This window comes from Hordeum vulgare, chromosome 5H (assembly GCF_904849725.1).
Source record: "Hordeum vulgare subsp. vulgare chromosome 5H, MorexV3_pseudomolecules_assembly, whole genome shotgun sequence".
Classification (NCBI taxonomy): Eukaryota; Viridiplantae; Streptophyta; class Magnoliopsida; order Poales; family Poaceae; genus Hordeum; species Hordeum vulgare.
This window is the reverse complement of record NC_058522.1, coordinates 547,844,360-547,871,219: the sequence shown is the minus strand read 5'-3', so window position 1 is coordinate 547,871,219 and position 26,860 is coordinate 547,844,360. Positions and strand designations below refer to the sequence as shown.

General features: G+C 46.0%; 1 protein-coding gene across 1 annotated transcript; it reads right to left on the bottom strand.

Annotated features, from left to right (window-relative positions):
* Nucleotides 1–17,616: 17,616 nt before the first annotated feature.
* Nucleotides 17,617–19,709, bottom strand: LOC123452710. Its single transcript, XM_045129420.1, has 3 exons — nt 18,973–19,709; nt 18,681–18,873; nt 17,617–18,586 (listed from the first exon to the last, which is right to left on the bottom strand). Exons 1-3 carry the CDS (start codon nt 19,384–19,386, stop codon nt 18,069–18,071), a joined length of 1,125 nt encoding a protein of 374 aa, XP_044985355.1. The 5' UTR covers nt 19,387–19,709; the 3' UTR covers nt 17,617–18,068.
* Nucleotides 19,710–26,860: the final 7,151 nt, after the last annotated feature.

Genomic DNA, 26,860 nt, shown 5'->3' with positions numbered 1-26,860 from the left:
ATGGGATCTTGCGGAGACAGAAGCTTGTGGCGGTGGAAATTTACTTTCGATGATCTCTTGATTTTTTGTGGAATTTTTAGGGATATATAGGCGCAAACCCTAGGGCAAAGGAGGTCCAGGGGGCCCACAAGCCTGTGGGCCGCGGCCTCCCCCTGGCCGCGGGGTGAGGGCTTGTGGGGCCCGTGGGGCCCCCTGCCTTGGCTCTCAAGTCTCCTGATCTTCTTCCGTTACGGAAAAAATCTTTTCCGGGATTTTATTCCGTTTGGACTCCGTTTCAAAATCTCATCTGAAAGGGGTAAAAAACATGGAAAAAACAGGAACTGACACTTGGCACTGAGTTAATAAGTTAGTCCCAAAAAATATATAAAAGGCATGCAAAACATCCAAAGTTTGACAAGATAATAGCATGAAACCATCAAAAATTATAGACACGTTGGAGACGTATCAAGGGCAGGAGAAAGATCTTGAGATTTTATCGGGATGATAAAAAATGGTGCTTGCCTTGAAGATTAGCGGAAGGATACGCTCCTTCAGACGGATACTCCTAGGTATCCTGTGGAGCGGAGTCTACCGAATCAATGAGTAAAAATCAATACACACCAAGTGCGACAATATGATGCATGATCATGGCATGACAAGAGCCTGATGGATGACCTAATGCATCTGCAAATGATTTGGTTTGAAGCTGGTTTGAAACATGGTTTCAGATGGCTGAGTATTTTTGGTGGCTACCTCTAAGAACTTGATCAATCAATTCATCATAGTACCTCACCCCCTTTTAATAGTATTGGCTTTCCTATGGACTTAAAGGGTTTTCTCACAAATGTAAAATGTAGTGTCTTCTTGCTTGAAGCTTGAACCAATCCTATTCCTTTCCTTGCATCAAGGGGCATCTCCACACAATCCTATAGCCAAGGCATCTTTGAAATTTTCTGAAATATACTTGGATAAGATTATTAGCCCAATGATGCATATTTTGTGATTAATTACCAATACTACCTTAGGGGGGAATTGTGCTTTCAATCTACCCGTTTTTGGTAATTGATGACAACACATTTATCAAAGCTTCAACAAAAGATATAATCAATGATTAGCATCGATGCTTTGGGAAGTATGTGAAAAGCAAGAGCTCCCCTAAATTTGTGCATTATTTTAAATTTGCGTTTGAATATAAATGCACAATCGATTAGGATCATGGGTTACTCTTCCATGTCACATACAACTTGGTGGTGCGTGATACGTCTCCGTCGTATCATGGGTTACTCTTCCATGTCACATACAACTAAATGGAACTAACCCGGACTGATGTTGTTTTCAGTAGAATTGCCATGGTGTTAATTTTGCGCAGAAATAAAAGTTCTCGGAATGACATGGAAATCTACGAGGATTTTTTGTGGAATATATAAAAAATACTGGCGCAAGAATCAACTGGAGGGACGGAGCCAGGAGCTCACAAGCCCACCAGGCCCGCCCCACCCTGGTCGGGCCTGGCAGGCTTGTGATCCCCTCGGGACTCCGGCGCCCCCAATTCCATCTCTATATATACTCTTTCATCCGGAAAAAATTCAAGGAGAAGAGTTCATCGCGTTTTACGATACGGAGGCGCCGCCACCTCCTGTTCTTCCTCTCGAGGGCAGATCTGGAGTCCGTTTTGGGCTCCGGAGAGGGGAGATCGTCGCCATCGTCATCATCAACCTTCCTTCATCGCCAATTCCATGATGCTCTTCACCGTTCGTGAGTAATCTCATCGTAGGCTTGCTGGACGGTGATGGGTTCGATGACATCTATCATGTAATCGAGTTAGTTTTGACGGGGATTGATCCCTAGTATCCACTATGTTCTGAGATTGATGTTGCTACTACTTTGCCATGCTTAATACTTGTCACTAGGGCACGAGTGCCATGATTTCAGATGTGAACCTATTATGTTGTCGCCAATATATGTGTGTTTTAGATCCTATCTTGCAAGTTGTAGTCACCTACTATGTGTTATGACCTGGCAACCCCGGAGTGAAAATAGCCGGAACCACTCCCGGAGATGACCTTAGTATGAGGTGTTCATGTATTCACCAAGTGTTAATGCGTTGGTCTGGTTCTTTATTGAAAGGAGAACCTTAATATCCCGTAGCTTCCATTAGGACCCCGCTGCCACGGGAGGGATGGACAATAGATGTCATGCAAGTTCTTTTCCCTAAGCACGTATGACTACATACGGAATACGTGCCTACATTAGATTGATGAACTCGAGCTAGTTACATATCTCTCCGTGTTATAACTGTTGCATGATGAATCACATCCGGCATAATCATCCATCACCGATCTGATGCATACGAGTTTTTCCTACTGGTCCTAGCTACGTTACTTTGCCGTTACTGCTATCACTACTGCTGTTGTTACTCTTTTGCTACTGCTGTTACAATGCTGCTACTGGTTACCGTTGCTACTGCTGCTATCATACTACTTTGCTACTAATACTTTGCTGCAGATACTAAATCTTTTAGGTGTGGTTTAATTGACAACTCAACTGCTAATACTTGAGAATATTCTTTCGCTTCCCCTTGAGTCGAATCAATAAATTTGTGTTGAATACTCTACCCTCGAAAACTATTGCGATCCCCCATACTTGTGGGTTATCAAGACCTTTTTCTGGCGCCGTTGCCGGGGAAGCACAACTATATTCTCTCAGTCACTTGGTATTTACGTCTGCTGGTCACTATGAGGAATCCGATAGATCCAAAAACCAAAGTCTTGCCCGCCACTACGAGGACATGTAAGGAACTGCCATCTAGCTCTGCACTTGATTCACCTTCAGTTATGAGTAAGTTTGCGACACCACCTCGTGCTAGAAATCTTGATATGTCGCCTCTGCTTGTTGATGCTATGCTTGATACTGCTTTGCCTGATGATGCTATGCTTGATACTGCTTTGCCACTAGGTGCATTCCTTGATGCACAAATTGCTAGAGTTGCTGCTAGATGTGATGATACTTCTGAAACTGTTGATACTATTGAAGTAGAACCTGCTATTTTGCCTGCTAGAACTAGCTCTCCTAGACATGAATTGCCTGATATGCCTGAGTATTATGTTATGGAGGGAGAGATAGCTGAGGATTTTCTTGCGTGTAAGGATAGCCATGATGTTGAGAAACTACTGCTCAAGTGGAAAGAAAAATCTTTGAACGCTAGGATGAAATATGACCCGAAATTTGCTACTTCGCCTATCTTTGTGATCGATAAGGATTATGAATTCTTTGTCGACCCCAAGTTAATCACTCTGGTCGAATCTGATCCTTTTCACGGTTATGAGTCTGAAACGGTTGTAGACCATCTTACCAGACTACACAATATAGCCACCCTATTCACTAGTGAGGAAAATATCCGCCACTACTATATCCTCAAGCCGTTTCCTTTCTTGTTAAAGGATGATGCTAAGACCTGGTTCACTTCTCTTGCTCCTGGTTGTGTGCGTAGCCCCCAGGATATGGTCTACTACTTCTCTGAAAAATATTTCCCTGCCCATAAGAAGCAAGCTGCCTTGCAGGAGATATACAACTTTGCTCAAGCTGGAGAAGAGAGTCTCCCACAAGCTTGGGGAGGCTCGTCCAGCTACTGAATGCTTTGCCTGATCACCCTCTTGAGAAGAATGAAATACTTGATATCTTTTATAATGGACTTACCGATGCTTCTAGAGACCACCTAGATAGTTGTGCCGGTTGTGTTTTTAGGGAACGAACTGTAGAACAAGCTGAGATCCTATTGAATAACATCTTGTGCAATGAGAACGCTTGGACTACTCCCGAACCAGCTCCTAAGACAACTCCGAAGAAAAGAGGTATTCTATTCCTCAGTCCCGAAGATATGCAAGAAGCTAAGAAATCTATGAAAGAAAAAGGCATTAAATGTGAAGATGTCAAAAATCTACCACCTATCGAAGAGATCCATGGTCTCGATAACCCGATACAGGAAGTAGAAGTAAATTCTATGCGTAGGTTTCATGAGAGTGATATTCCTTTTGACAAACCTGCTAGCCTATGCCTGGATGAATTTGATAAGTTCGTTGCCAAACAACAGAGTTTCAATGATTATGTTAGCAGACAATTGGAACAGAATGCTCGTATGCTTAGTCATTTAAGTGCTTGTATAGACAGAAGTGTAAATGATCTTAAGCTCCTGAGTAAACATGCCTCTATGGTTACTACCCAGGTCGAACAAGTACTTAAAGCTCAGAATGACTTGCTCAATGAGTTGAATGACAATTCTGTCAGAGTCGTCACTAGAGGCGGTAGAATGACCCAGGAACCTTTGTATCATGAGGGTCATCCGAAGAGAATTGAACAAGACTCTCAAGGAGTTAGCAGTGATGCACCTAGTCATCCTAGAAAGAAGAAGAAAGATGATAGGAACCTGCACGCTAGCAACCCAGATGCTCATACACCTGAGAGTCCAAACAATGTCTCTGCCTCTAATGCTGAAACACAATCTGGTGATGAACATGAGCCTAATGATGATATCAATAGTGATGTTCATGTTGATGCCCAACCTAGCAATGATAAGGATGTGGAGATTGAACCTGTTGATCTTGATAACCCACAGCCTAAGAATAGAAGATACGATAAGAATGACTTCACTGCTAGGAAGCATGGTAAAGAAAGGGAACCATGGGTTCACAAACCCAAGCCCTTTCCTCCCAAACCATCCAAGAAAAAGGATGATGAGGATTTTGAGCGCTTTGTTGAAATGATTAGACCCGTCTTCCTGCGAATGCGTTTGACAGATATGCTCAAAATGTCTTTGTATGCTAAGTACATGAAGGATATTGTTACCAATAAGAGGAGGATACCTGAGGTTGAGATTTCCACGATGCTTGCTAATTATACCTTCAAGGGTGGAACTCCTAAGAAACTAGGTGATCCCGGTGTGCCCACTATATCTTGCTCCATTAAAGGCAACTACGTTAAAACTGCTTCATGCGGCCTTGGAGCCGGTGTTAGTGTTATGCCTCTTTCTCTTTATCGTAGACTTGAACTGGATAAGTTGACACCCACTGAAATCTCTTTGCAAATGGCCGACAAATCAACTGCTTTCCCTATCGGCAATTGCGAGGATGTGCCTGTTGTGGTTGCTAACGTTACTATCTTAACAAACTTGTTTATCTTGGGTATTCCCGAGGACGATGCCATGGCGGTCATCCTCGGAAGACCCTTTTTAAACACTGCAGGGGCTGTTATAGATTGCAACAAAGGCAATGTCACTTTCCATGTCAATGGTAATGAGCATACGGTGCACTTTCCAAAGAAACAATATCGAGTACATTGCATCAATGCTATAGGAAAAACTTCATCGATTCTTATTGGGAACTTTGAATGCCCTATACCTCCTGTCAAGATGAAGTATGAATTGCTTGTTGGGGAGATACTCATCCCCATTGAGGTGACCTAGTGACTATTCGAAAATTCTCCGTTCTCTTTTGCGATTTGAAAAAGTTTGTCGAGGAGACTTGATCAACCTCATTGACGGATTTCTTTCGATGACCATGAAATGGATGAATCGAGTAGTCATAAACCTTTGTTCCAAGCTTTCACCTTCGGTTGCTTAGAAGAAAAATGATAGGTTTAGTTTAGTTTTCCCTCTTTTCTGTTTTAGCATCCCGTATAAAAGTACCCCGAAAATAAAAGTTCTCCGAACGTCCTGAAAATCAAGTATGATTTTTTCTGGAATCTTTGAAAAATACTGAGATGAAGAGCTAGTCTGGGGGATGCGCCGGTGGGTCACAATCCCAGGAGGCCCGGCCACCCCCCTGGCCGGGCCTGGCAGGCTTGTGGGGCCCACATGCACCCCCTCCACTCATTCTAGCTCTCATCCACTTCTCCTACCTCCAGAAAAATTCATTTCACAGCTCAAACCCGTGTTCTTGCCCCTCTTGCTGGAATTTTTGATCTCCTTGCTCAAAGCACCATTCTGCGAACTGTTTTGGGGAAATTACTCCTTGGTAAGTGACTCCTCCATTGGTCCAATTAGTTTTTGTTCTAGTGCCTTATACTTTGCGTATTTTTGCTGCCTTGATGACCATGTTCTTGAGCTTTGCATGCTAATTTTAGATGGTCCCAAGTAGTTTTGATGCGTAATATGGCCTCTGGGCACTTGTGGGAGTAGTTGCTACGCGTTTAGTTGAGCCTTGTTCACTTTTCCTTTGGGTCACTGAAAATTTCAGAAAGGAAGATGTTCAGGAGAAATTATCAAGGTGGTTCCCCAAGCAAGAGAGGTCCCCGTCTTGCGATTCTGGAGCCCGATCCTTACCAACCGAGGAACGCACCGGTACAACCATGTGAATGGCCTTCTGATGAATTCATAATTGAGGCAGGTTTCAAAGACGAGTTTGATACACTTGTTCACAACATCAGACTTGAAGAATTCATCTCTGATAAATGTGAACAGTATGTTACGCTCAGTGCCTCTTTTGTTCGTAGATTCAAATTTTTAGTTGGTTGTGATACATCCGTACTGTTTGATCTCTATGACAAATCGTATACCATGGATTTAGAGGATTTCAATAGAATTTGCAAGATACCTATTTGGGGTAGTCTCAATGATCCTCCTAAATCTTTGGTTAGAGATTTTTTTTTCTCTAGTATAACTGTTGGAGAAACTAGAAATATTACGCAGGCTACCATGGGGAGCATTTATTTTCCTGCCTTGCATTACTTTGCCCTCTTCATAGGCAGATGCATTAATGGCCAAATTGATCATTGTCACCTCTGCGCACCAGACATTATTATTCTTAAGAGCGCAGTAACGGGTGATAAAAGTTTCAACATGGGAGCTATAATAGCAAGGAGGCTGAATAATAATGCTAATGAAGGGGATTTCTTTGGTGGGATCTATGCCACTCGCATAGTTGATTTCCTTGGAGTACCCATCCGTGAAGGAGATCCCCCGCTCCATACAGCTTTCCTTGACCCCGTCGCTTTGACACGCTACTGATGACCCACAAGTATAGGGGATCAATCGTAGTCCTTTCGATAAGTAAGATTGTCGAACCCAATGAGGAACAGAAGGCTGTCATAAACGGTTTTCAACAAGGTAATAAGTGCAAGCACTGAAAGTAGCGGTAACAAGTGATGTTTTAGTGAGGTGAAACGTAGCAGGTGAAAAGTAACAAGTAACAAGCAATAGCAACGGTGCAACAAAGTGTCCCAATCCCTTTTGTAGCAAGGGACAAGCCTGAACAAAGTCTTATAGGAGGAAAAACGTTCCCGAGGACACACGGGAATTTCTGTCCTGCTAGTTTTCATCATGTTCATATGATTCGCGTTCGTTACTTTGATAGTTTGACATGTGAGTGGACCGGCGCTTGGGTACTGCCCTTACTTGGACAAGCATCCCACTTATGATTAACCCCTCTCGCAAGCATCCACAACTACGAAAGAAGAATTAAGACAAAGTCTAACCATAGCATTAAACTAGTGGATCCAAATAAGCCCCTTATGAAGCAACGCATAGACTGGGGTTTAAGCTTTTGTCACTCTACCAACCCATCATCTACTTACTACTCCCCAATGCCTTCCTCTAGGCCCAAATATGGTGAAGTGTTATGTAGTCGACGTTCACATATCACCACTAGAGGAAACGACAACATACAACATATCAAAATACCGAACGAATTCCAAATTCACATGACTATTAATAGCAAGACTTATCCCATGTCCTCAGGAACAAAAGTAACTACTCACAAAGCATAATCATAGTCATGATCAGAGGTTTAATGAGTAGCATCAAGGATCTGAACATAAACTCTTCCACCAAGTAATCCAACTAGCATCAACTACAAAGAGTAATCAACACTACTAGCAACCTTACAAGTACCAATCGAAGTCGCGAGACGGAGATTGGTTACAAGAGATGAACTAGGGTTTGGAGATGAGATGGTGCTGATGAAGATGTTGATGGTGATGAGTCCCCTCCGATGAGGGTAGTGTTGGTGATGACGATGGCGATGATTTCCCCCTCCGGGAGGGAAGTTTCCCCGGTAGGATCGTCCTGCCGGAGCTCTAGATTGGTTCTGCTCAAGTTCCGCCTCGTGGCGGCGGCGCCTCCTCGAAAAAGCTCCGCCCTGATTTTTTTCCTTACGAAACCCTTCATATAGTAGAAGAGGGGGCCAGTGGGCCACCAGGGTGCCCAAAAACCCTGTAGCCGCGACCAGGGGGGCAGGCCGCGGCTACCAGGTTTGTGGGCCCCTGGCAGCTCCCCTCTGGCACTTCTTTCGCCCAGTATTTTTTATATATTCCCAAAAAATCCACGTTTATTTTCAGGGCATTTGGAGTTGCGCAGAATAGAGGACTCAGACTTGCTCCTTTTCCAGTCCAGAATTCCAGCTGCCGGTATTCTCCCTCTTCAAATAAACCTTGCAAAATAAGAGAGAAAAAGCATAAGTATGGTACCAAAAAGTAATATAACAATCCATAAAGCGATAAATATCAACCTGAAAGCATGATGCAAAATGGACGTATCAGCTACCAGTTCCTTGAGAGGGATGATGAATCCCTCCTATACCGCTTAATATTTAACCGACAGCGTGTTTTCCATATTACCCTTCCTGCTCCTGCCTTCTTTGACTTTCAGGTAAAACGGAGATATTACATAACCAGAGGAGAGGAAGAGGAGTATGAGAGGGAGGCAAAGTCAGCTAATCAGGCAGTGGCTGCAGCGCTCCAGTACAACCCACAATATGATTTCGGATATCGCCCGGACCATCCTTGGGAGTAGACCAACTTAGGCCAAAAGCCTAAGCTTGGGGGAGTACGTGTTTTTCACCGACTTTATATTCTTGCTTATGCTTTCACTTTGTTCGTCGGTGTTCCCACTTTGCCACTGTATCATCCATGCTAGTTTATTTCTTTTTCTCGTTTTCTGTTCATGTGTCTGTCTAGTTTGAGAAAACCCAAAAATATTTTCTTGTTCTTCTTTTGCTTGTTGGGAGCTTTCCCGTGTAAAGAGTTTTCTTTTTCTTTGGGTCAAGGTAGAAGATATTGGTTACAATGTTTAGTGGCTCTCGCATGCATACATGTTTAGCTGTCAAAGAGTCATATTACTTTGTCTTCTCCTTTGTGTTTGCCTGCAGATTCCAGCTTTAGTCCAATGCACGAGCACTCTTATTATTGTTCACATCATTCGGTCGTGCAAGTGAAAGGCAATAATGACGATATATGATGAAGTGACTGAGCCTGGAAAAGCTGGTATGAACTCGATCTATTTTATTTTTGTAAATATGACTAGCTCATCGTTCCTGATTCAGCTTCGTTGTGAGAGAAACATGTTTGCAATGACAACTTAGAGATCATAGTTGTTGATACCATGCTTAATTAGCTAGGAGCTTATAATGCTTTGTCTTGGATGCCCACATGAATGATGGGATGACTATGATGTAGTATGATAGGATGGTATCATGTTCATGGTGAATTCCCAGTTCCATGCTCAAATCGAAAAGATAATTGCAAACAAAACTCCCCCTGGATTGATGTTGGTATGGACGGTACCCGAGGATTCGGCTAGCCGTGGAGTGTGATTGATTGGTGGTGAGGGAGTCAAAACTTTACTTTTCTGTTTGGGAACCGCCTATAGCATGTGTAGCGTGGAAGATGGTGAGAACTCTTAGTCATTGCGTTGAGAATGAAAGCATGCCACCCAAAATTATTATCTCCGTTTTCAAAGCTTGAGCTCTGGCACCTCTGCAAATCAATGCTTCCCTCTGCGAAGGGCATGTCTATTTATTTTCCTGTTGAGTCATCCTCCTCTTGTAAAAGCAACAATTAGAGAGCACCTCTGTCATTTTTATGCTTTGCTTTTAAATGTGTTGATTATGACTGTGACTGGATCTTCTTTGCCATGAATTACAATGTTTAGTCAGCCCTTGGTCTTTGAAGGTGCTCTGCATTTATGTTTTGCGGTCTCAGAAAGAGCTAGCGAGATACCATCTATTCGTACTGCTTCATGATTGTTTTGATTGAAGTGTTGACATTTGAGACTTATTATTATTTGCTCGCTAGTTGATTATACCATTGATATGAGTTTACGGTGAGACCTAGATGTCATTTGCTTATGCTCTTGCTGAAGTTCTGGATATGAGTTAGGCATAATTGCAACAACAAGATCAAACAGAGTTCGTCAAAGTTTTTCTTTTGTCTCTTTCAGTTTGTCAACTGAATTGCTTAAGGACAAGCAAGGCTTTAAGCTTGGGGGAGTTGATATGTCTCCGTCGTATCTACTTTTCCGAACTCTTTTGCCCTTGTTTTGGACTCTAATTTGCATAATTTGAATGGAACTAACCCGGACTCACGCTGTTTTCAGCAGAATTGCCATGGTGTAGTTTTTGCGCAGAAATAAAAGTTCTCAGAATGACCTGGAAATCTACGAGGATTTTTTGTGGAATATATAAAAAATACGGGCGCAAGACTTAACTGGAGGGACGGAGCCAGGAGCTCACAAGCCCACCAGGCCCCCCCCTGGTCGGGCTTGGCAGGCTTGTTAGCCCCTCGGGACTCCGCCGCCCCCAATTCCACCTCTATATATCCTCTTTCGTCCGGAAAAAAATCAAGGAGAAGAGTTCATCACATTTTATGATACGGAGGCGTTGCCACCTCCTGTTCTTCCTCTGGAGGGCAGATCTGGAGTCCGTTTTGGGCTCCGGAGAGGGGAGATCGTCGCCATCGTCATCATCAACCTTCCTTCATCGCCAATTCCATGATGCTCTTCACCGTTCGTGTGTAATCTCATCGTAGGCTTGCTGGACGGTGATGGGTTGGATGAGATCTATCATGTAATCGAGTTAGTTTTGAAGGGGATTGATCCCTAGTATCCACTGTGTTCTGAGATTGATGTTGCTACTACTTTGCCATGCTTAATGCTTGTCACTAGGGCCCGAGTGCCATGATTTCAGATCTGAACCTATTATGTTGTCGCCAATATATGTGTGTTTTAGATCCTATCTTGCAAGTTGTAGTCACCTACTATGTGTTATGACCCGGCAACCCCAGAGTGACAATAGCCGGAACCACTCCCGGAGATGACCATATATGAGGAGTTCATGTATTCACCAAGTGTTAATGCGTTGGTACAATCTTTATTAAAAGGAGAACCTTAATATCCCGTAGTTTCCATTAGGACCCCGCTGCCATGGGAGGGATTGACAATAGATGTCATGCTAAGTTCTTTTCCCTAAGCACGTATGACTACATACGGAATACATGCCTACATTAGATTGACGAACTGGAGCTAGTTACATATCTCTCCGTGTTATAACTGTTGCATGATAAATCACATCCGGCATAATCATCCATCACCGATCCGATGCCTACGGGTTTTTCCTACTGGTCCTAGCTACGTTACTTTGCCGCTACTGCTATCACTGCTACTGCTGTTACTCTGTTGCTACTGTTGTTACTTTGCTGCTACTGGTTACCCTTGCTACTGCTGCTATCATACTACTTTGCTACTGATACTTTGCTGCAGATACTAAATCTTTCAGGTGTGGTTGAATTGACAAATCAACTGCTAATACTTGAGAATATTCTTTCGCTTCCCTTTGAGTCGAATCAATAAATTTGGGTTGAATACTCTACCCTCGAAAACTGTTGCGATCCCCTATGCTTGTGGGTTATCAGTGCACATGAATGATATGAATGAATAGTAATGCGGATAACACCAACCAAGCAAGTGAACGATAAACATGGAGATAGCTCGAAGATAATAACATGGTAGCATCAAACAATCAAAGTGTATGATCAAACACTCCTCCTAAACGGATAAAGTCATCCAAAAGACCAAAAGTTTTCAAAAACCAAATCAGAGCAAATAAAATGCAAAGCTCTCCCTCTCGAAGTCGTATTTGATCTATACACTTCTCCCCATTTGGCAACAAGTTACCAAAAGGTTCAAATGTCTAGAACTAATCGTCTCTTTGGGCTCAATATCCTCCGGTAGCTGACGATGGAGTGGACAAAAGAGCATCGACGAAGGCTTCTGCAGAAGTCCCTCGAGCTCGAGGTGTAGACACTGTAGGTGCACGAGAAGGAGGTGATGCTTGAGCTGATGAAGAAGGTCTTGCTTCCGGAACTGGCACAACTACTAACATAGTTCGGGTCCTGAACTGAGTAGTAGTAGGAAGAGGCGACTCTTCGTCATCACTACTGGAGCATGGAATCTTCACAGATTCAACTTCATGCCTCGGCTGCTCAACAGTGGTAGTCAACTCCATTACCTTAACATCCACCTCATGGAATTTTGTCTCCACGATCCTCTCGAGGCTCTTTTGTTCATCAAGATCTCAAAAACTTTCTTCTCCATCACTTGGATCGTGCTGGCGAAGAAGGACATATGCTCATCTCTGGTTCTGAGCTGTGGGGTTGGAGCTAGAGCATTCATAACAACCTCTGCCTCTGTTGCCTCTCGAGCAATAGCTAAGCTGGGATGGCTTTCATCCATCACAACTTCATTATATTCAAAATCAGGCTGAAGTGGCAGGTGGGGACGATCAAGTAGATATGCATGATTGCCAATCTTGGCATTGATGAACATATGAATATATGGAGCATATCCTGAGAATCTCTTCTGATCTGCAGCAGTCCTCTTCACAGTCTCAACTATCAAGTCTGTCACTCAGAACCGGGTGTGGGTGTCTAGATGATGCAACATGTTGACTGAATAACCTCTAATCGTCGTATCATCTCCTTATTTGGACATCAGGGTGTATCTCATAATGCTGTCCGTAGGAGGTACTCCTATTTGCAAGAAATAGATAGATCCAAACTTGTGCGACTGCACTAACTCATGGGGCACTCGCTTGTACATGTTGGCCATGGAGTTGTGATTCATCTTGAGTTGTAAATACATATCCAAATCTCCTTCTTGTGATTTTGGAGCACCAATGATACTGGCCCATTAGTCAACTATAGACTCATACGAGTGACCCTCAGTCATCTAAACAATTCTTCCATCAGAATAGAAGTGAGCGGTGGAATAGAATTGCATGATCATCTCAATATTCAAGCAGTCATCTCTTTGCCAACAAAATCTTCAATATCAACCATCCTCAAATTTTCTCTCACATGGGGAAAATAATCTTCATTAGTCTTGATGTATTCCCAATCGACATATCTCATGTCAGTGACTGCTAGAGTATTATCAAGCAACACAGTATCATAGAAATCTTGTTTCTCCTTTGTGTGTAAGCGGAGATCAACAACAGTTCTCCTCCTCACAACATATGGATCAACATATCTCCATTTCCTCACACATATATCTCTCCTCTTCTTCATGTCCTCAGCAGCAGGGTGAGAAGCATCACGGGTTGGCAGTTGAGCTCTCAACTTCATAAGCACACGGGCATCCTCATCTTCCTCTGGAACAAAATCTTTGGATGTAGAGCCTTTGCTCTTTTCAGCTGCAGGAATATCCTTTGTGGTCCTCTTGGGAGCTACAGACTTCTTAGACTTAGGTTCTGAAGGATTTGGGGTAGTCCTCTTAGGCATAGCATGAGCCATCAACTTTTTCTTATTGGGAGGAGGGACCTCGACTGGAATTTCTTCCTCCTCATCATCAGCAGCTTCTGCTGGATCTTCATACATTAAGGTTGTTCTCTCAACGACATGGATAATCCTATTTTTGGCTCTTTTCCAACTTGGCTTCTTTGCAAGCCTAGCTTCTGGAGCTCTAGTGTCAGCAGGTCTAACATACTCCTTCCTCACAGTCTTTCTGAATGTGGCCTTCTCCTTCTGCTTTTGGGGAGCAGATTCCTTAGGGATAAAGTCAACATCTTCTTCATCAGAATTTATCTTCCTTCTAGACCTGGTAGCTGCCTTGGGCAAGTCATGGGAGCTGGGAGTACCTGGGTCAGAAGGTATCCTCTCAGGACTACTGTGTGATTCCATTTCAGCACTGGGTCACTAAAGTTGTTCTGACTATCCTCTGAACCTGACATTCTGGCAAGACAAAGCACACAAGCAAACTGGCAGACAAGCAGATCGTGTGAAAAGATATAGAAGAGCTGGAATGGATGAGCATCACAAAATTCCATAAGTTTTTGAAAAAGTTGAACTCTGAAAAAATAGTTTTAACATCCGCCAAAAGGAGATTTCAGTTCCACCGAGTCAAAAATTTCGGAGCCACCAAGACAGATGTTCTCATTAATAGAAACTTGGCACCCTTTTCGGTTTCACCGAAAAGGAGAAAGAAATAAAAGTTCTCAGAATTGGACGAAACTATTTGTGGATTTTTTTCTAAAAAATATGAAGATTTGAGGAGCGAAGGCCAACCAAAGGGAGACCACGTATTGGTCACAAGCCAACAGGGCGCGCCCACCTCCATGAGAAGCCCTGATGGCTTCGGGACACCTCGTGGCTCCTCCGACCCTAATTCCAGTCCTATAAATTCAAAATTACGGAGAAAAAAGAAGGAGAGAAGTTTTATCACGTCTTAGGAGACGGAGTAGCCGCCACCTCCTGTTCTTCCTCGAGAGGGCTAATCTGGAGTCCGTTGGGTCTCCAAAGAGGGGGATTTGTTACCGTCGTCATCACCAACCTTTCTTCATCAACAATTCCATGATGCTCGCCATTGGGAGTGAGTAATTCCTTTGTAGACTTGTTAGACAGTGATGAGATTGGATGAGATTGATCATGTACTCGAGTTATTTTGATAGGCCTTGATCCCTAGTATCTACTATCTTATGAGATTAATGTTGCTTTGACTTTGTCATGCTCAATGATTGTCACTATGGCCCGAGTGCCATGATTTCAGATGTGAACCTGTTATGTTTTTTAAATATGAAAGTGTTTAGATCCTCTCTTGCAATTTCTATGCACCTATTATGTATGTTGATCTGCATCCCCCAAGGTGGCAATAATTGGGATAATTTTTGGTGATTGTTGTAGTTTGAGGAGTTCATGTATTTACCATGTGTTAATGTTTTCTTTCGGTTCTCTACTAAAAGGAGGTCTTAATATTCCTTAGTTTCCTTATGGACCCCACTGCCATGGGAGTGTAGGACAAAAGATGTCATGCAAGTTCTTATTGCAAGCACATATGATGAATACATGCTACATTACATTGATGAATTTGAGCTAGTTTTGTGTCGCTCTAGTGTGTAACTTTTACATGATCGATGTCATATAAGTCATTATCCATCATCGGTCCACGTGCCAATGCTTTTCATATACTGGATCTTGTTAAATTACTATTGTTGTTGCTACTGTTACAATCACAACAAAATTGATGCTATTACGGTCACTACTACTATTTCTGTTGTGCTATAAAATCTTTGTCGTAGAGAGATATTCCACGTGTGGTTGAATTGACAATTCACCTGCTAAAACCAGTAAATATTCTTTGGATTCCCTTGTGTCGAATTAATAAATCAGGGTGTAATACTATCCGCGAAGACTGTTACGATCCCCTATACTTGTGGGTTATCACCTGCTCGGTATCTGACGGGCTCGATGGACCATCTAGTCGGCTTTTATGCCAGATAACTCATATTTCTGCTCGTCGGATGCCATGCATAGTGTAGAAAAAAGGTGCAAGGATAAAATGGGAAACATAGGTGTACTGCGATTATTCACCCGGTGTCTCACCTTGTTAAAATAACGGGCAAACGCGAGGAGCGAACATGTGTTGTGTTTAATGTCGGTCAACTAACAAATGGATTTATCTCGACACACACGCGGGTTTAATGGATGAAGATGGACAGTCTGCAACTGTTTAAATGCAACGAGGAGGCATCTTCATCCAGGCGTGTAATGACCGGCTCTCTCTTAATCGATGCGTCACTACAATGCCGACAATGAAAGGCCGCATTTGTCCTAAACCGTGTCAACGCGGAACGACCGTTCTACAACGACATGAATACGGTCACACGAGGGCGGACAGAAATGCACGTACACGAGGGTTTTAGATGGGCCACGTCTGTCAAAGGCGAACGTGGCAGCGATCGGACGCCTGCAACCCCTGGTCCGTCTCTGGTTTACGAAAAAACACATTTTGACAGGTGTGTGGACCGACACGGAGCCAAGTAGGTTGGCTTTTGGGGTCCGGTCCAAACATATGCGGATGATTTGAGTCAGCTTTAAAAAGCACTTAAAACTATTACCAGCGTAATCAACAGGTAAAAGTTTTTATCCCACTGGAGGAAAACAAGTAGATCACCGAGCGAGCGTTGCCCTGAAGCCAGCCACGATGCCGGGGGAGAGGTGGTCAAAAGCCACGGGCACCACCACCACCGCCCCAGCAACAGATTTTTCACCACGCAGCACCACCACGTACCACTCGCACTCGGGCTGCCCTTTTTTCTTTACCGTCCCCGACGTACGGTTTGCACCGCTGCGGGCTTTGTTCCCCCTGACGCAAGATCGGACGCGACGAGGAAAAGAAGCCGGGGCTCCGCTCGGCTTGGCTTGGCTTGGCGGGTTACGGAGAAAAGGCGCGATGAGTGTAATCATGGCCCCCAGGATCTCGCGTCCCCGCAGCGGGGGCATTCGCCAAGCACGATGGCCGCGCCTCCACGCCCCCAAACCCAAAGCCCACCCTCCATCATTCACCTCCGTTTCCTCCTCCTTTCTTTACGCCGAATACCAGAGCCATTTCCATTTTCATTTTCGCCCCGCTACACAATTACTTTTTCCTTTCGCGTTCCGCCCCCCCCCCCCCCCCCCCACACACACACACACAAAATTACTTGGTGAGCACACATCATGTGACCTGACCTCCATAAAGATTTGCGCAAGCGGTGTGGGTCTACGTAGCAAGGCCCAGGCGAAAGAGAAAATCGTCGTCAAACAAAGCGCCTGGCGTCACGAGAATCCTGCTGGTCTTCCGCATTTTCTCCTTTTCGCGGTGTGAGGAAGATTTTGCTATCTTTTTTACCGCGGTGAAAGTGGGGGGTGAAGTGGGAGCGGGGCAAGCAAAGGCGAGAGGAGGGGATAGAAAAAGCGTGGTCACGCCAGTCCCATGGGTGGGAGGTGGAGTGGCGATGGTGGCAGGGGCATCGATGCCGCGGCAGAGGGGGTGGGCGCGGCGCCCGAGAATGCACGAGCGGCGCTCTGCCGATCGCGCCCAGTTCTCCGCATTTCCCAACCCTTATTTTAACCCTGGATTTGTTCGACGCGCCACCGGATGGAAGGATGAATACTCTACTCTACTTACTGGATAGATGGGCCCCTCCCCACCCCCCGGCCTGGAACCGCATGGGGCCCGGCCCGGCCCTCATCGGTCGGTCCTCCCTTTGTTTTGTTTTGTTTTGGCCAGGTGAATGATCGATGCTTCGCCTGTTCATCATGCCGTGTGCTCCCTGGGCCTGGTAGCGGCATCGTCCAAAAACCCAAAGCTAGTTCGTCGTTTCTTCCGGCGACGAATCTTTCCGACCGGAATCATGGCATTCACAGTAATAGCCGCAGCACACAACAGTTCGCCTCACTCAAGTGCATCATATATGCATCAATTCGTAACGCAGCAGAGCAGAGTGGAGAAGAAAAACATGTCATATAGGAGTACTACTACTTGAATTATTACTCATCATAGTTCATCATCTCTTCAATAGCAATAACAAGCACTGGTACTACCATAAGAAGTCGGAATTCACTGGCAAGGCAAGGTAAGTGATTGATTGATTGATTAATTCCTAATAAAAGCAGAGAACAACCGGCGACATGCCTCGCCTGATGATCTCCCTCTTCTTCTTCTTCTTCTTCTCTTACAGCTACTACTGCTAATACTGCTCGGCGGGAGGGGGTGGGGCATCATCAAAGCTCCACAGCCTCCTCATGGCGAGAACAAAACTTACATGGAAGGGGGGTCAAAACTCGAAATTAATGGAGGGTGGCGGTACTACTAGGGGATGGGGGAGTGTTTTTTTCTCTTTTTTCCGAAACAAAAAACCCCGGAAAAACACGAAAACACCAAAAACTGGATCCGCCAACGGATCGAAGCGCGCCGAGGAGAAAGAAACGGAAAAGGGGGCGGAAAATTGGAGCGGGGGATCCGTCCGCCGATCTACCGGCGGTTATTTGTCCGCCTCGCCTCGCCTCGCTCAGAGCACGGCGGCGAGCCCCGTGACGACCTTCGCCCTGGGCTTCTGCTTGCTCGCCGCGTCCTCCGTCGGGGGCCACGGCGACACCACCACCGTGATCTTCTCGCCGGGGGCCGAGGTGACCCCGCTATGGTCCATGCCGAACAGGAGCTCGAACTCGCCGGCGAAGCTTGCTGCCGACACCGCCGTTGCTGTTGCTTGGGCGGTGGGCGACGGGGCCGCGGCCTTGTCGCCGGCGCGGACGTGCGGGGACAGCCACTTGGCGCGCATGTACTCCGGCTTCCTCCATGGTGGGAAGTGCAGCCCCTTCTTCTTCATGCTCTGCCGCGCCGCCTCCGCCACCACGGACACGATCTTCCCGAGCCGGTCGGACGTGCCCACGAACAGCGGCGGCAGCGCCTGCAGCGCCGCGCGGTACGCCTTGGTCGACCGGGCCACCTCGAACTCCGACCTGAAGTGCACCTCCACGATCAGCCTCGCTCCGTCCCCAACCACGGCGTCGATGTACTCGTGCTCCCCTGCGTAGACAGAGAGGTCCGATAAGCCCCTGCCATGCCATGAAAGGGGAACACACCGGAGCTAAGATGAATCCAGGAGGGAAGGGGTAGGTACCTGCAGGGTAGGACGAGGTCTTCTCCCAGCGCGACTTGCAGACGGCGGCGTCATAACCGAGGGCCCTGAGGCCGTCGGCGACGGCGCGGCGGCACTCGGCCTTGCCCTTGCAGGTCCTGCCGCACCGCTCGGCGATCCTGGAAGCGTCGGCGAGAAGGTTCCGCTCCGCGACGCTGGCGCCCTGCACCAAGCCCTGCACGCAAAGGGAAAGGAGGCAACCGCTTGGTAAATTCGTTGCGGCTTTTCCCAATTTGGGAGGGAGGGGTGGCGTGCCATGCGGGAATTCCAGTACCTTGAGCGCCTCCAGGGTGTCGCCGGCCGCGGCGGGGGCAGGCGCGGAGGCCTGGCCGGAGGGGAGGAAGAAGCCCTCCTCGTCGTCGCTCTCCTCGTAGTTGCTGCCGTTGAAGCAGTTGCAGCGGCCGCGCGGCGGGCGCTCGACGGCCGCGGAGTCCTCCATGAAGCTGAGCACCATGCGGTCGAGCCCCACCGACCCGACCTCCGCCTCCACCCCGCCCGCCGCGGGCCGCTCCTCCTTCCCGTCCCCGGCGACGGCGATGCGCTCCGAGGCGGAGACCCTCACGAGCAGCCTGCGGAGCCGGGAGACCCTGGGGGTCGGGGCGGGCGCGAGCGGCGGCGGCGGCGGCGGCTTCCCGTCCATGGCGCCGTGGTGGTGGTGTCCGGCCCCGGCCTTGAGCTGGAACGGCATCGATCGCGTGAATCCTAACCACTACTGCGACCACGCCATCCCCAATCCCGAACTCCAACCAACCACACCCAGCACGGTTACGCACCACCACCACCACAACCAGTCCCGGCTGCAACCACCGCCCCAACCACACACGCACACAGAAAAAAAAAACACGGACCCCCTCTACCGCCCGTGCAGTTCACCGTCGGCGGCGGTGGCAGCCATTGCCGGCGGGCGGCGGGTTATTATTTTTTTCCCCTTCCCTTCCCTTCCCCTCCTCTCACGCGCGGTCGCCGGTCGCCGTCCTCCCCCGTCTCCTTTTCACGGTTTACAAGCGAGCGAAGGGGGTTCAAACGGGAGGGGAACCTCGGGGTCTTAAAGGGCTCGTCAGGTGGGGGCCGTGGGTGACGTGGCGGGCCGCGGGCCCGCCGCCCAGCGGGTACGTGGCGGAGTGGGGCGAGCGCGCTGGTCGCCGGACGGTGACACGCGCCCCGCACGGCGTTTGCCGCCTGTGCCAGGGAACGGTTGCCCATGCCGATTTTACCCCCGGATAGCGGCCGGCCGTTTCCAGTACCGTCTCCTGGAAGCCGAGGGGTATGATGGGGATTTAACGCTAGGAGGTGGGGGCCGTGCGTGGCGTGCGGGCGTGAGGTGTGGAGTGGACTGGATAGTGAGGGTCTACTGCTAGTACTACCGACCCGTTTAAAGGTTTTTTTTTCTCTTATTTTCTTTGTTTTACAGAGATATTTTTTACTTTTCTTTCTGGGTCGGATTGGATAGGGTTGTTTCAGCGTGGCGGGCCCAGTGCCATACGTAAGCACGATAGGACTTTTGAGCAGGGTGTTTCGATTTTCCTGCTACAGTTTCTAAAACATTTGCCTAACCACCAACAATTGTTGGCTTATCCTTATGGTACATCCCATGTTGTACTTCCCCTTTTTTTTTTCAGGAAGAACACATGTTGTACTATGAACGCTCCGAATAAAAGTAAGCATTATTTATCTGCAACGCAGACGCCCATACAGATATAAATTGTCAAAGTAATGAGAAATTTAATTTCTATGCCAAATATATAATAGTCAAGTATTTATTCTAGATTTCGAAGAAATGCGGTTGGATCGGTCGCGCTTGGAGCAATCGAGCGCAAAGATATTCTCAATACAATGACGACTAAAAAAACCTAAAATAAATTGCTGCATTGGATTTCACAATGACCAAAACAAGGGCATATCTTGTTAAATTTGGCTAACGTGACGTCCGCGGAAAAGAGCCGGCCACCCCCATTCGTTCACTTCGGCAACCACATTCGTCGTATTCTAAATCTTAAATCAATGCGACCTTACAAAAGGAAATCTCAAAGCAATGCCAAGGCAAGCAAAAGATCATTCGACCAATATAGTAGACAACCAATTCAATGATTCAAGATAGGTCAGAATAATCCACGATGAAAAAAATTACCAATTTATATCGAAGGACTACTGCTGGTACTACCGACCCTTTAAGAGTGTTTTAAGTGAGAATACACATAAAAATTTCAAATACTAAGCATTAACAGTTCAACTAATTCAATTTATACGATTGCTATAAATAAAAATAAACGTCATACTAAGGGAAGACCAAAATAACACTTCCAAATATACACGCAACGCAAACGCCCATACAACTATAAATTGTTCAAATAGTGAGAAAATTAATTCCTACGTCAAATATATAATGGTCAAGTATTTATTCTAGATTTTGATAAAATGCGGCTGGACCGAGCGTGTTCGGAGCTATTGAGCGTAAAGATATTCTCAAACCAGTTATGACTCGCAAAATTAAAAATAAATTTCAGCATCAGATTTTGCAACGAGCAAAACAAGAGCATCGCTCGTCAAATTTGGCTAAAATGACGTCCGCGGACAAGAGCCGGCCACACACATTTGTTCGTTTGGGCAACCACATTCCTCGTGTTCAAAATCTTGAATCAATTTGACCTCGAGAAAGGAAATGTCAAAGCAATGCAAGGCATACACGAGATCATTCGATCAATATATTGGACAACCAATTCAATGATTCTATATAGGTCAAAATAATCCACGATGAAAGAAATCAACAACTTATAGCGAATCACTATTATTGGTGCTACTGACCCTGTTTAAAAGTGTTTTAAATTAAGAATAAGCATAAAAAATTCAAATAGATGTATAAAAAGTTCCAATAATTCAATTTATACGAATGCTATCAAAATAAGCATCATATTAAGTGAAGACCGAAAAATCACTTCCTAATTTACATGCATCGCAAACACCCAAACATCTATAAAAAGTTCAAATAGTGAGAACTTTAATTCCTACGTCAAATATATAATAGTCGAGTATTTATTCTATATTTCGACGAAATGCGCTAGGATCGATCGTGCTCGTGCTATCGAGCATAAAGATAATCTCAAACCACTCATGACTGACAACAAAATTAATTTCAGCATCAGATTTTGCAGTTACCAAAACAAGAGCATCTCTCGTCAAATTTGGCTAACGTGACGTCGACGGACAAGAGCCGGCCACCCCCATTTGTTCGCTTGGGCAACCCATGACTACTCCTGGTGCTATAGACCCGTTTAGAAGTGTTTTAATTAAGAATAAGCATAAAATAATTCAAATACTAAGTATAAACAGTTCAAATAATTCAATTTATACAACTGCTTCAAATCAAAATAAGCATCATATTAAGGGAAGACAAAAAATCACTTCCCAATTTACAAGCAACGCAAACACCATACATCTATTTACAGTTCAAATATAATTCAATTCCTACCGAAATTTATAATTCTATAGTATTTATACTAGATTTTGAGGAAATTCGATTGGATTGATGGTGCTCAAAACTATTGAGCTCAAAGATATTCTCAAACCAATTATAATTGGCAAAGCTTAAAATAAAATTCAACATGAGACTTTGCGATGACCATAATAAGAGCATCTCTAATTAACTTTTGGTTAACATGACATCTGCGGACAAGAGCAGGCCACCCCCATTTATCTACTTGGGCAACCACATTCTTTATATTCAAAAATCTCAAATTAATAACAATAAAAAATATATCTCAAATCAATGCAAAAGCATGCACGAGATCATTTGAACAATATATCACAAAACTAATTCAACATTTCAACAATTCAAGATAGGCCAGAATAATCCATGCTTAATAATCAAAATATTATAAATCAGTTGTCCTTTTTGTGCATGGTGATCTCTCTCTTTTAGTTTATCAACCACTCCCTCCAAGTTTTTTTGTGATTCGGATTGGATGGGGCTGTTTTAGCGTGGTAAAATGAGTGCCCTACACAAGCTGGAGAGACTTTCGTGCAAGATGTTTCAATTTTCCGGCTACAATTTCTAAAACATCTTCATGTGAACATTTGTTAGATTATATCCATATGGTACATTTTTTTGCTTTGAACAAAGTTCAGCATCATATTTCGTGACGACCAAAAATCACTTCATACTTTACTCGCAACGCACTGCAAACGCCCATACCGGCCATATGGACTGTTCATCAAGAAATGCAATTTTGTTGATCTAGTGAAAATATACATTGTTAGCATTTATTTTAGAATTTACAACAAAAATATATAAAACCCAGAAATGTAATTTGTTGATCTAGTGAAAATACGCACTCGATCGACACTCCTTGATTGTGAGCAAAAATAAATTATATAACAATGTGTATATAAACTAGAAGGGTTGACCGCAAAAGAATGTATTTCTTTTTATATAATACAACATTTTGGTGGGCTCTTGCTGACAGTGCGATTCTTTTTTACCCGCTAACAAATCCATGTATGTGAGGGAGTTTCTTGCATTAGAGGAATTATGCACATACCTAGCTAGTAAGACGAGCTGCATGCAAGGACATTGTGGATTGACTAGTAGGAGACTTATGAGAATTATGAAGTACTCAAACAATTAGGGCCAGTTCTTTTCAGGCTTATATATGTGTGACTGTCAAAATAGCATCTTTGTTGCACAACTTTTTTTTTTGAGGGAAAGCATAGCTTTATAGATCAACTACGTACATGCATCTCACCTGACACGTGATTCGTCACCTCGGGCGGTACAACCGAGTCCCATTCGACACAATTATCGGCAGCACAGGTGCTGCCAATTTGGGCTAATACATGAGCTACCATGTTCGAACTACGATTACATGTGAGAACACTCCAATGGGTGAACCATAGCTTTAGCTGGTACTTCAGGTCCTCTATGATAGCCGTGTAGGGCGATGCGTCGACGCGGGAAGTGTCCATGGCCTCCGCCAGCAGCCGCGAATCTGTCTCAAACACCACTCGGGTCGCGCCCATCTCAGTTGCTGTCGTAACAGCTGCCGACAGTGCATGTAGTTCGGCGCCGAAGGCGCAGGAAACATGCTCTTGTCTCCCAGCCCGCGCGAGTAGGAGCCGGCCGGAGCAGTCGCGAGCCGCGATTCCCCATCCACTGAACAGGTTGCCCGGCGTGAAGGCTCCATCTAGGTTGATTTTGATGAACTCCTCCTGGGGTGGCTCCCATCGGTTTGGTGCACGCCTACGCATCCCAGTGACTAGGATCTGCTCATACTCCAGGGCATCGCTGCGGGTTCGCCTCGCGATCTCGTCCGCCTGCATAGAAGATTCCCCCTCACGAATTATGTTTCTGTGATTCCACCAGTGCCACCAGAAGGTGATGATCAGAACCCGTTTCTTCTCTTCTAGCCCCCATAGAGAGTCTAACATTGCATGCACGCCCTCAATCGCTTCGAGCCTACAGCGTTCCTTCTCCAGACCAAGCAATCTCCAGACTTTTTTGGCTGCCTTGCATTTGATGAATAGATGCCCGCCGTCCTCAACTCCTCTGCCACAAACGAAGCATGTCATAGCTTCCAGCGCCATGCCTCGTCGCGCCAGGTTAGTACATAGGGCTAGGGACTCATGTCGAAGGCGCCACACAAACATCTGAAGCTTTGCGGGGCATGGTATTTTCCAAATTCGCTTCCACGATTGGTCTGGGCATGCATCGAGACGACCAGCTCCCGTTGCGCTTGAACCTGGCGATCCACCGCGTTGATTTTTGTTTAGTTGAGCCAGTAATTTGTATGCGCTCTTGACAGAGTGTGCCCCTTTTGAATCAAAATGCCACGCAATAAAATCTGCCACTCCCTCCCGTAGTGGTATTTGCAGTATGTAACGGGCATCATCCGCATAGAACGTCTCACGTACCAGTTGCTCATCCCAGCCTCCTGTGATTGGACACAGCAGTTCCTGCACCTGTGTTAGGAGGCTCGCGCCCTTCGGTGTTATAATGCGCCTCGACCATGGTCGAGGTATCCATGGGTCGCGCTAGATGTTTATGCTTGTGCCATCCCCCACCCGCCATATGTAGCCTTGTTTCACCACGTCGACTCCTCAGAGGATGCTGAGCCAGGAGTATGATATGCCGTCGTGAGCCACTGCCTCTAGTGCTGAGCAGTAAGGGAAATACCATGCTTTTAGTATTCTGGCACAAAGGCTATCCGAGTTTTGAATGATTCTCCACCCCTGTCGGGATAGCATGGCTAAGTTGAAGGTATGCATATCTCTGAATCCAATACCCCCCATAGCTTTGGGGAGAGTGAGTTTCTCCCAGCTCAGCCAATGCAGCGAGTTGTTCTTGTCCTGCTGACTCCACCAGAATTTCCCAAGCAAGGCATTCAACTCCGCACAAAATGATTTAGTCAGGTCAAAGCATCACATTGCGTATGTGGGAATAGCCTGTCTGACCGCTTTCACCAAGACTTCCTTACTTTCCTTGGCAAGTAGTTTCTCCTGCCACCCGTAGACCCGTCCACACATGTTCCGTTTAAGGTATCTGAATGCTTGCTTCCGTGATCGCCCAACATGGACAGGCAGGCCCAGGTATTTGTCATTCCAGTCCTCGCTTCGTATCGCCAGCGCCTCCTTCACAGCGATTTGGTCCTGGTCTTGAGTATTGGGGCTAAACATAATTGCCGACTTCTCTGTGTGGATGCACTGCCCCGAGCATGCTTCATATAGCTGCAAGATGTTGTGGAGGGCTGTTGCTTCCTGCTGCTGCGCTCGGATCAGGAGCATGGAGTCGTCGGCGAATAACAGGTGTGAGACGCAGGGGGCCCTAGGGCAGATTTTCACGCCGTGGAGAACGCCTCTTTCCTCCGCATGGTGTAGTAGTGCCAAAAGTCCTTCCGCACAGATGACAAAGAGGTAGGGGGAGAGGGGGTCCCCCTGTCTGAGGCCGCGCGATGGGCAAAATTGCTGTGTGAAAGTGCCATTAACCTTAATCTGATAGCTCACAATGGTGACACATTTCATGACAAGTGCAATCCATCCGTTGCTGAAACCCAGCTTGGCAAGCATGGCCTCCAAAAAGCTCCACTCCACTCGGTCATACGCCTTGCTCATATCTGCTTTCACGTCCGCCACCCCACTGGCCCCGTTCCTCTTGTTCATCAGGTAGTGGGAAACCTCATAGGCTATCAGCACATTGTCAGTGATCAGCCTCCCAAGAACGAAAGCACTCTGGTTCTCGGAGATCACCTGTGGGAGTACAATATTAAGCCTATTAGCAATGACCTTGGATACCAGTTTGTACACAACATTGCAGAGACTGATTGGTCGGAGATCCTTGATCCTCCTCGGGTTCTTGACTTTAGGGATAAGCACAATGGTGGCACTATTCCAGCCCTCCGGGAAGGTATCTCCATTCAGGACCTTAAGGACTGCTTGTACAACATGATCACCCATGAAATGCCAATGTTGTTTGAAAACAATCGCCGGCATACCATCCGGGCCCGGTGATTTTAGGTCACCAATATGGTCCAGTGCGGCTTTCACCTCCTCCCTGGTGTACTCAGCCGTAAGCACATTATTCATAGCAGGAGAGACTCGCGGATTCACCCTCTGAAGCAGCTCGGTGAGGCGATGTGGGTTGGCTGTAGTGAATAGTCCCTGGAAAAAAGAGCAGACATAGTTAGTTAAGGCTGGTCCCTCCTCCACCACCGAGCCATCCTCCCGACAAATCTCCTTCAGTTTGTTTGCTCTCTTCCTCGCAGATGCTACTGATTGTAAGTATTTTATGTTATTGTTCCCTCCTCTCAACCACCACATGTGGGCACGCTGTTTCAGTTTGATGTATTTCTTCTCCTTAAGGGACGCCAGATCAATGCCTAGGCGGGTTTCCACCTGCACCTTCGCTTGAGTTGTAGGAGATTTCATGCATCTGTCTAATCTGGCCCAGGTCTCCTTGATTCTCCCCTCCAGCTCCCCTACAACTTCTCTACTCCAACTGGTCATGTCTCCGGCCACACTCATAAGGGCCCCGGCAACGCCCCGTTTCTCCTCATGGAATCCCCTATCCGAGGCTTTCCGGATAACCTCCTCACATCCATCCTCCTGCAGCCACCGTGCTTCGAAGTGGAAGTTATGATCGCTCCTTCTCCATTCACGATCCGCCCCCTCCAGGG

What these genes read in the sequence shown, in the direction of transcription:
- LOC123452710 (XM_045129420.1), bottom strand. Translation starts at nt 19,386, where the DNA reads ATGCCGTTCCAGCTCAAGGCCGGGGCCGGACACCACCACCACGGCGCC. An exon ending in ACACCCTGGAGGCGCTCAAG is followed by an intron (nt 18,874 to 18,972) that starts GTACTGGAATTC and finishes CTTTGCGTGCAG; the next exon opens with GGCTTGGTGCAGGGCGCCAG. An exon ending in GACCTCGTCCTACCCTGCAG is followed by an intron (nt 18,587 to 18,680) that starts GTACCTACCCCT and finishes CTGTCTACGCAG; the next exon opens with GGGAGCACGAGTACATCGAC.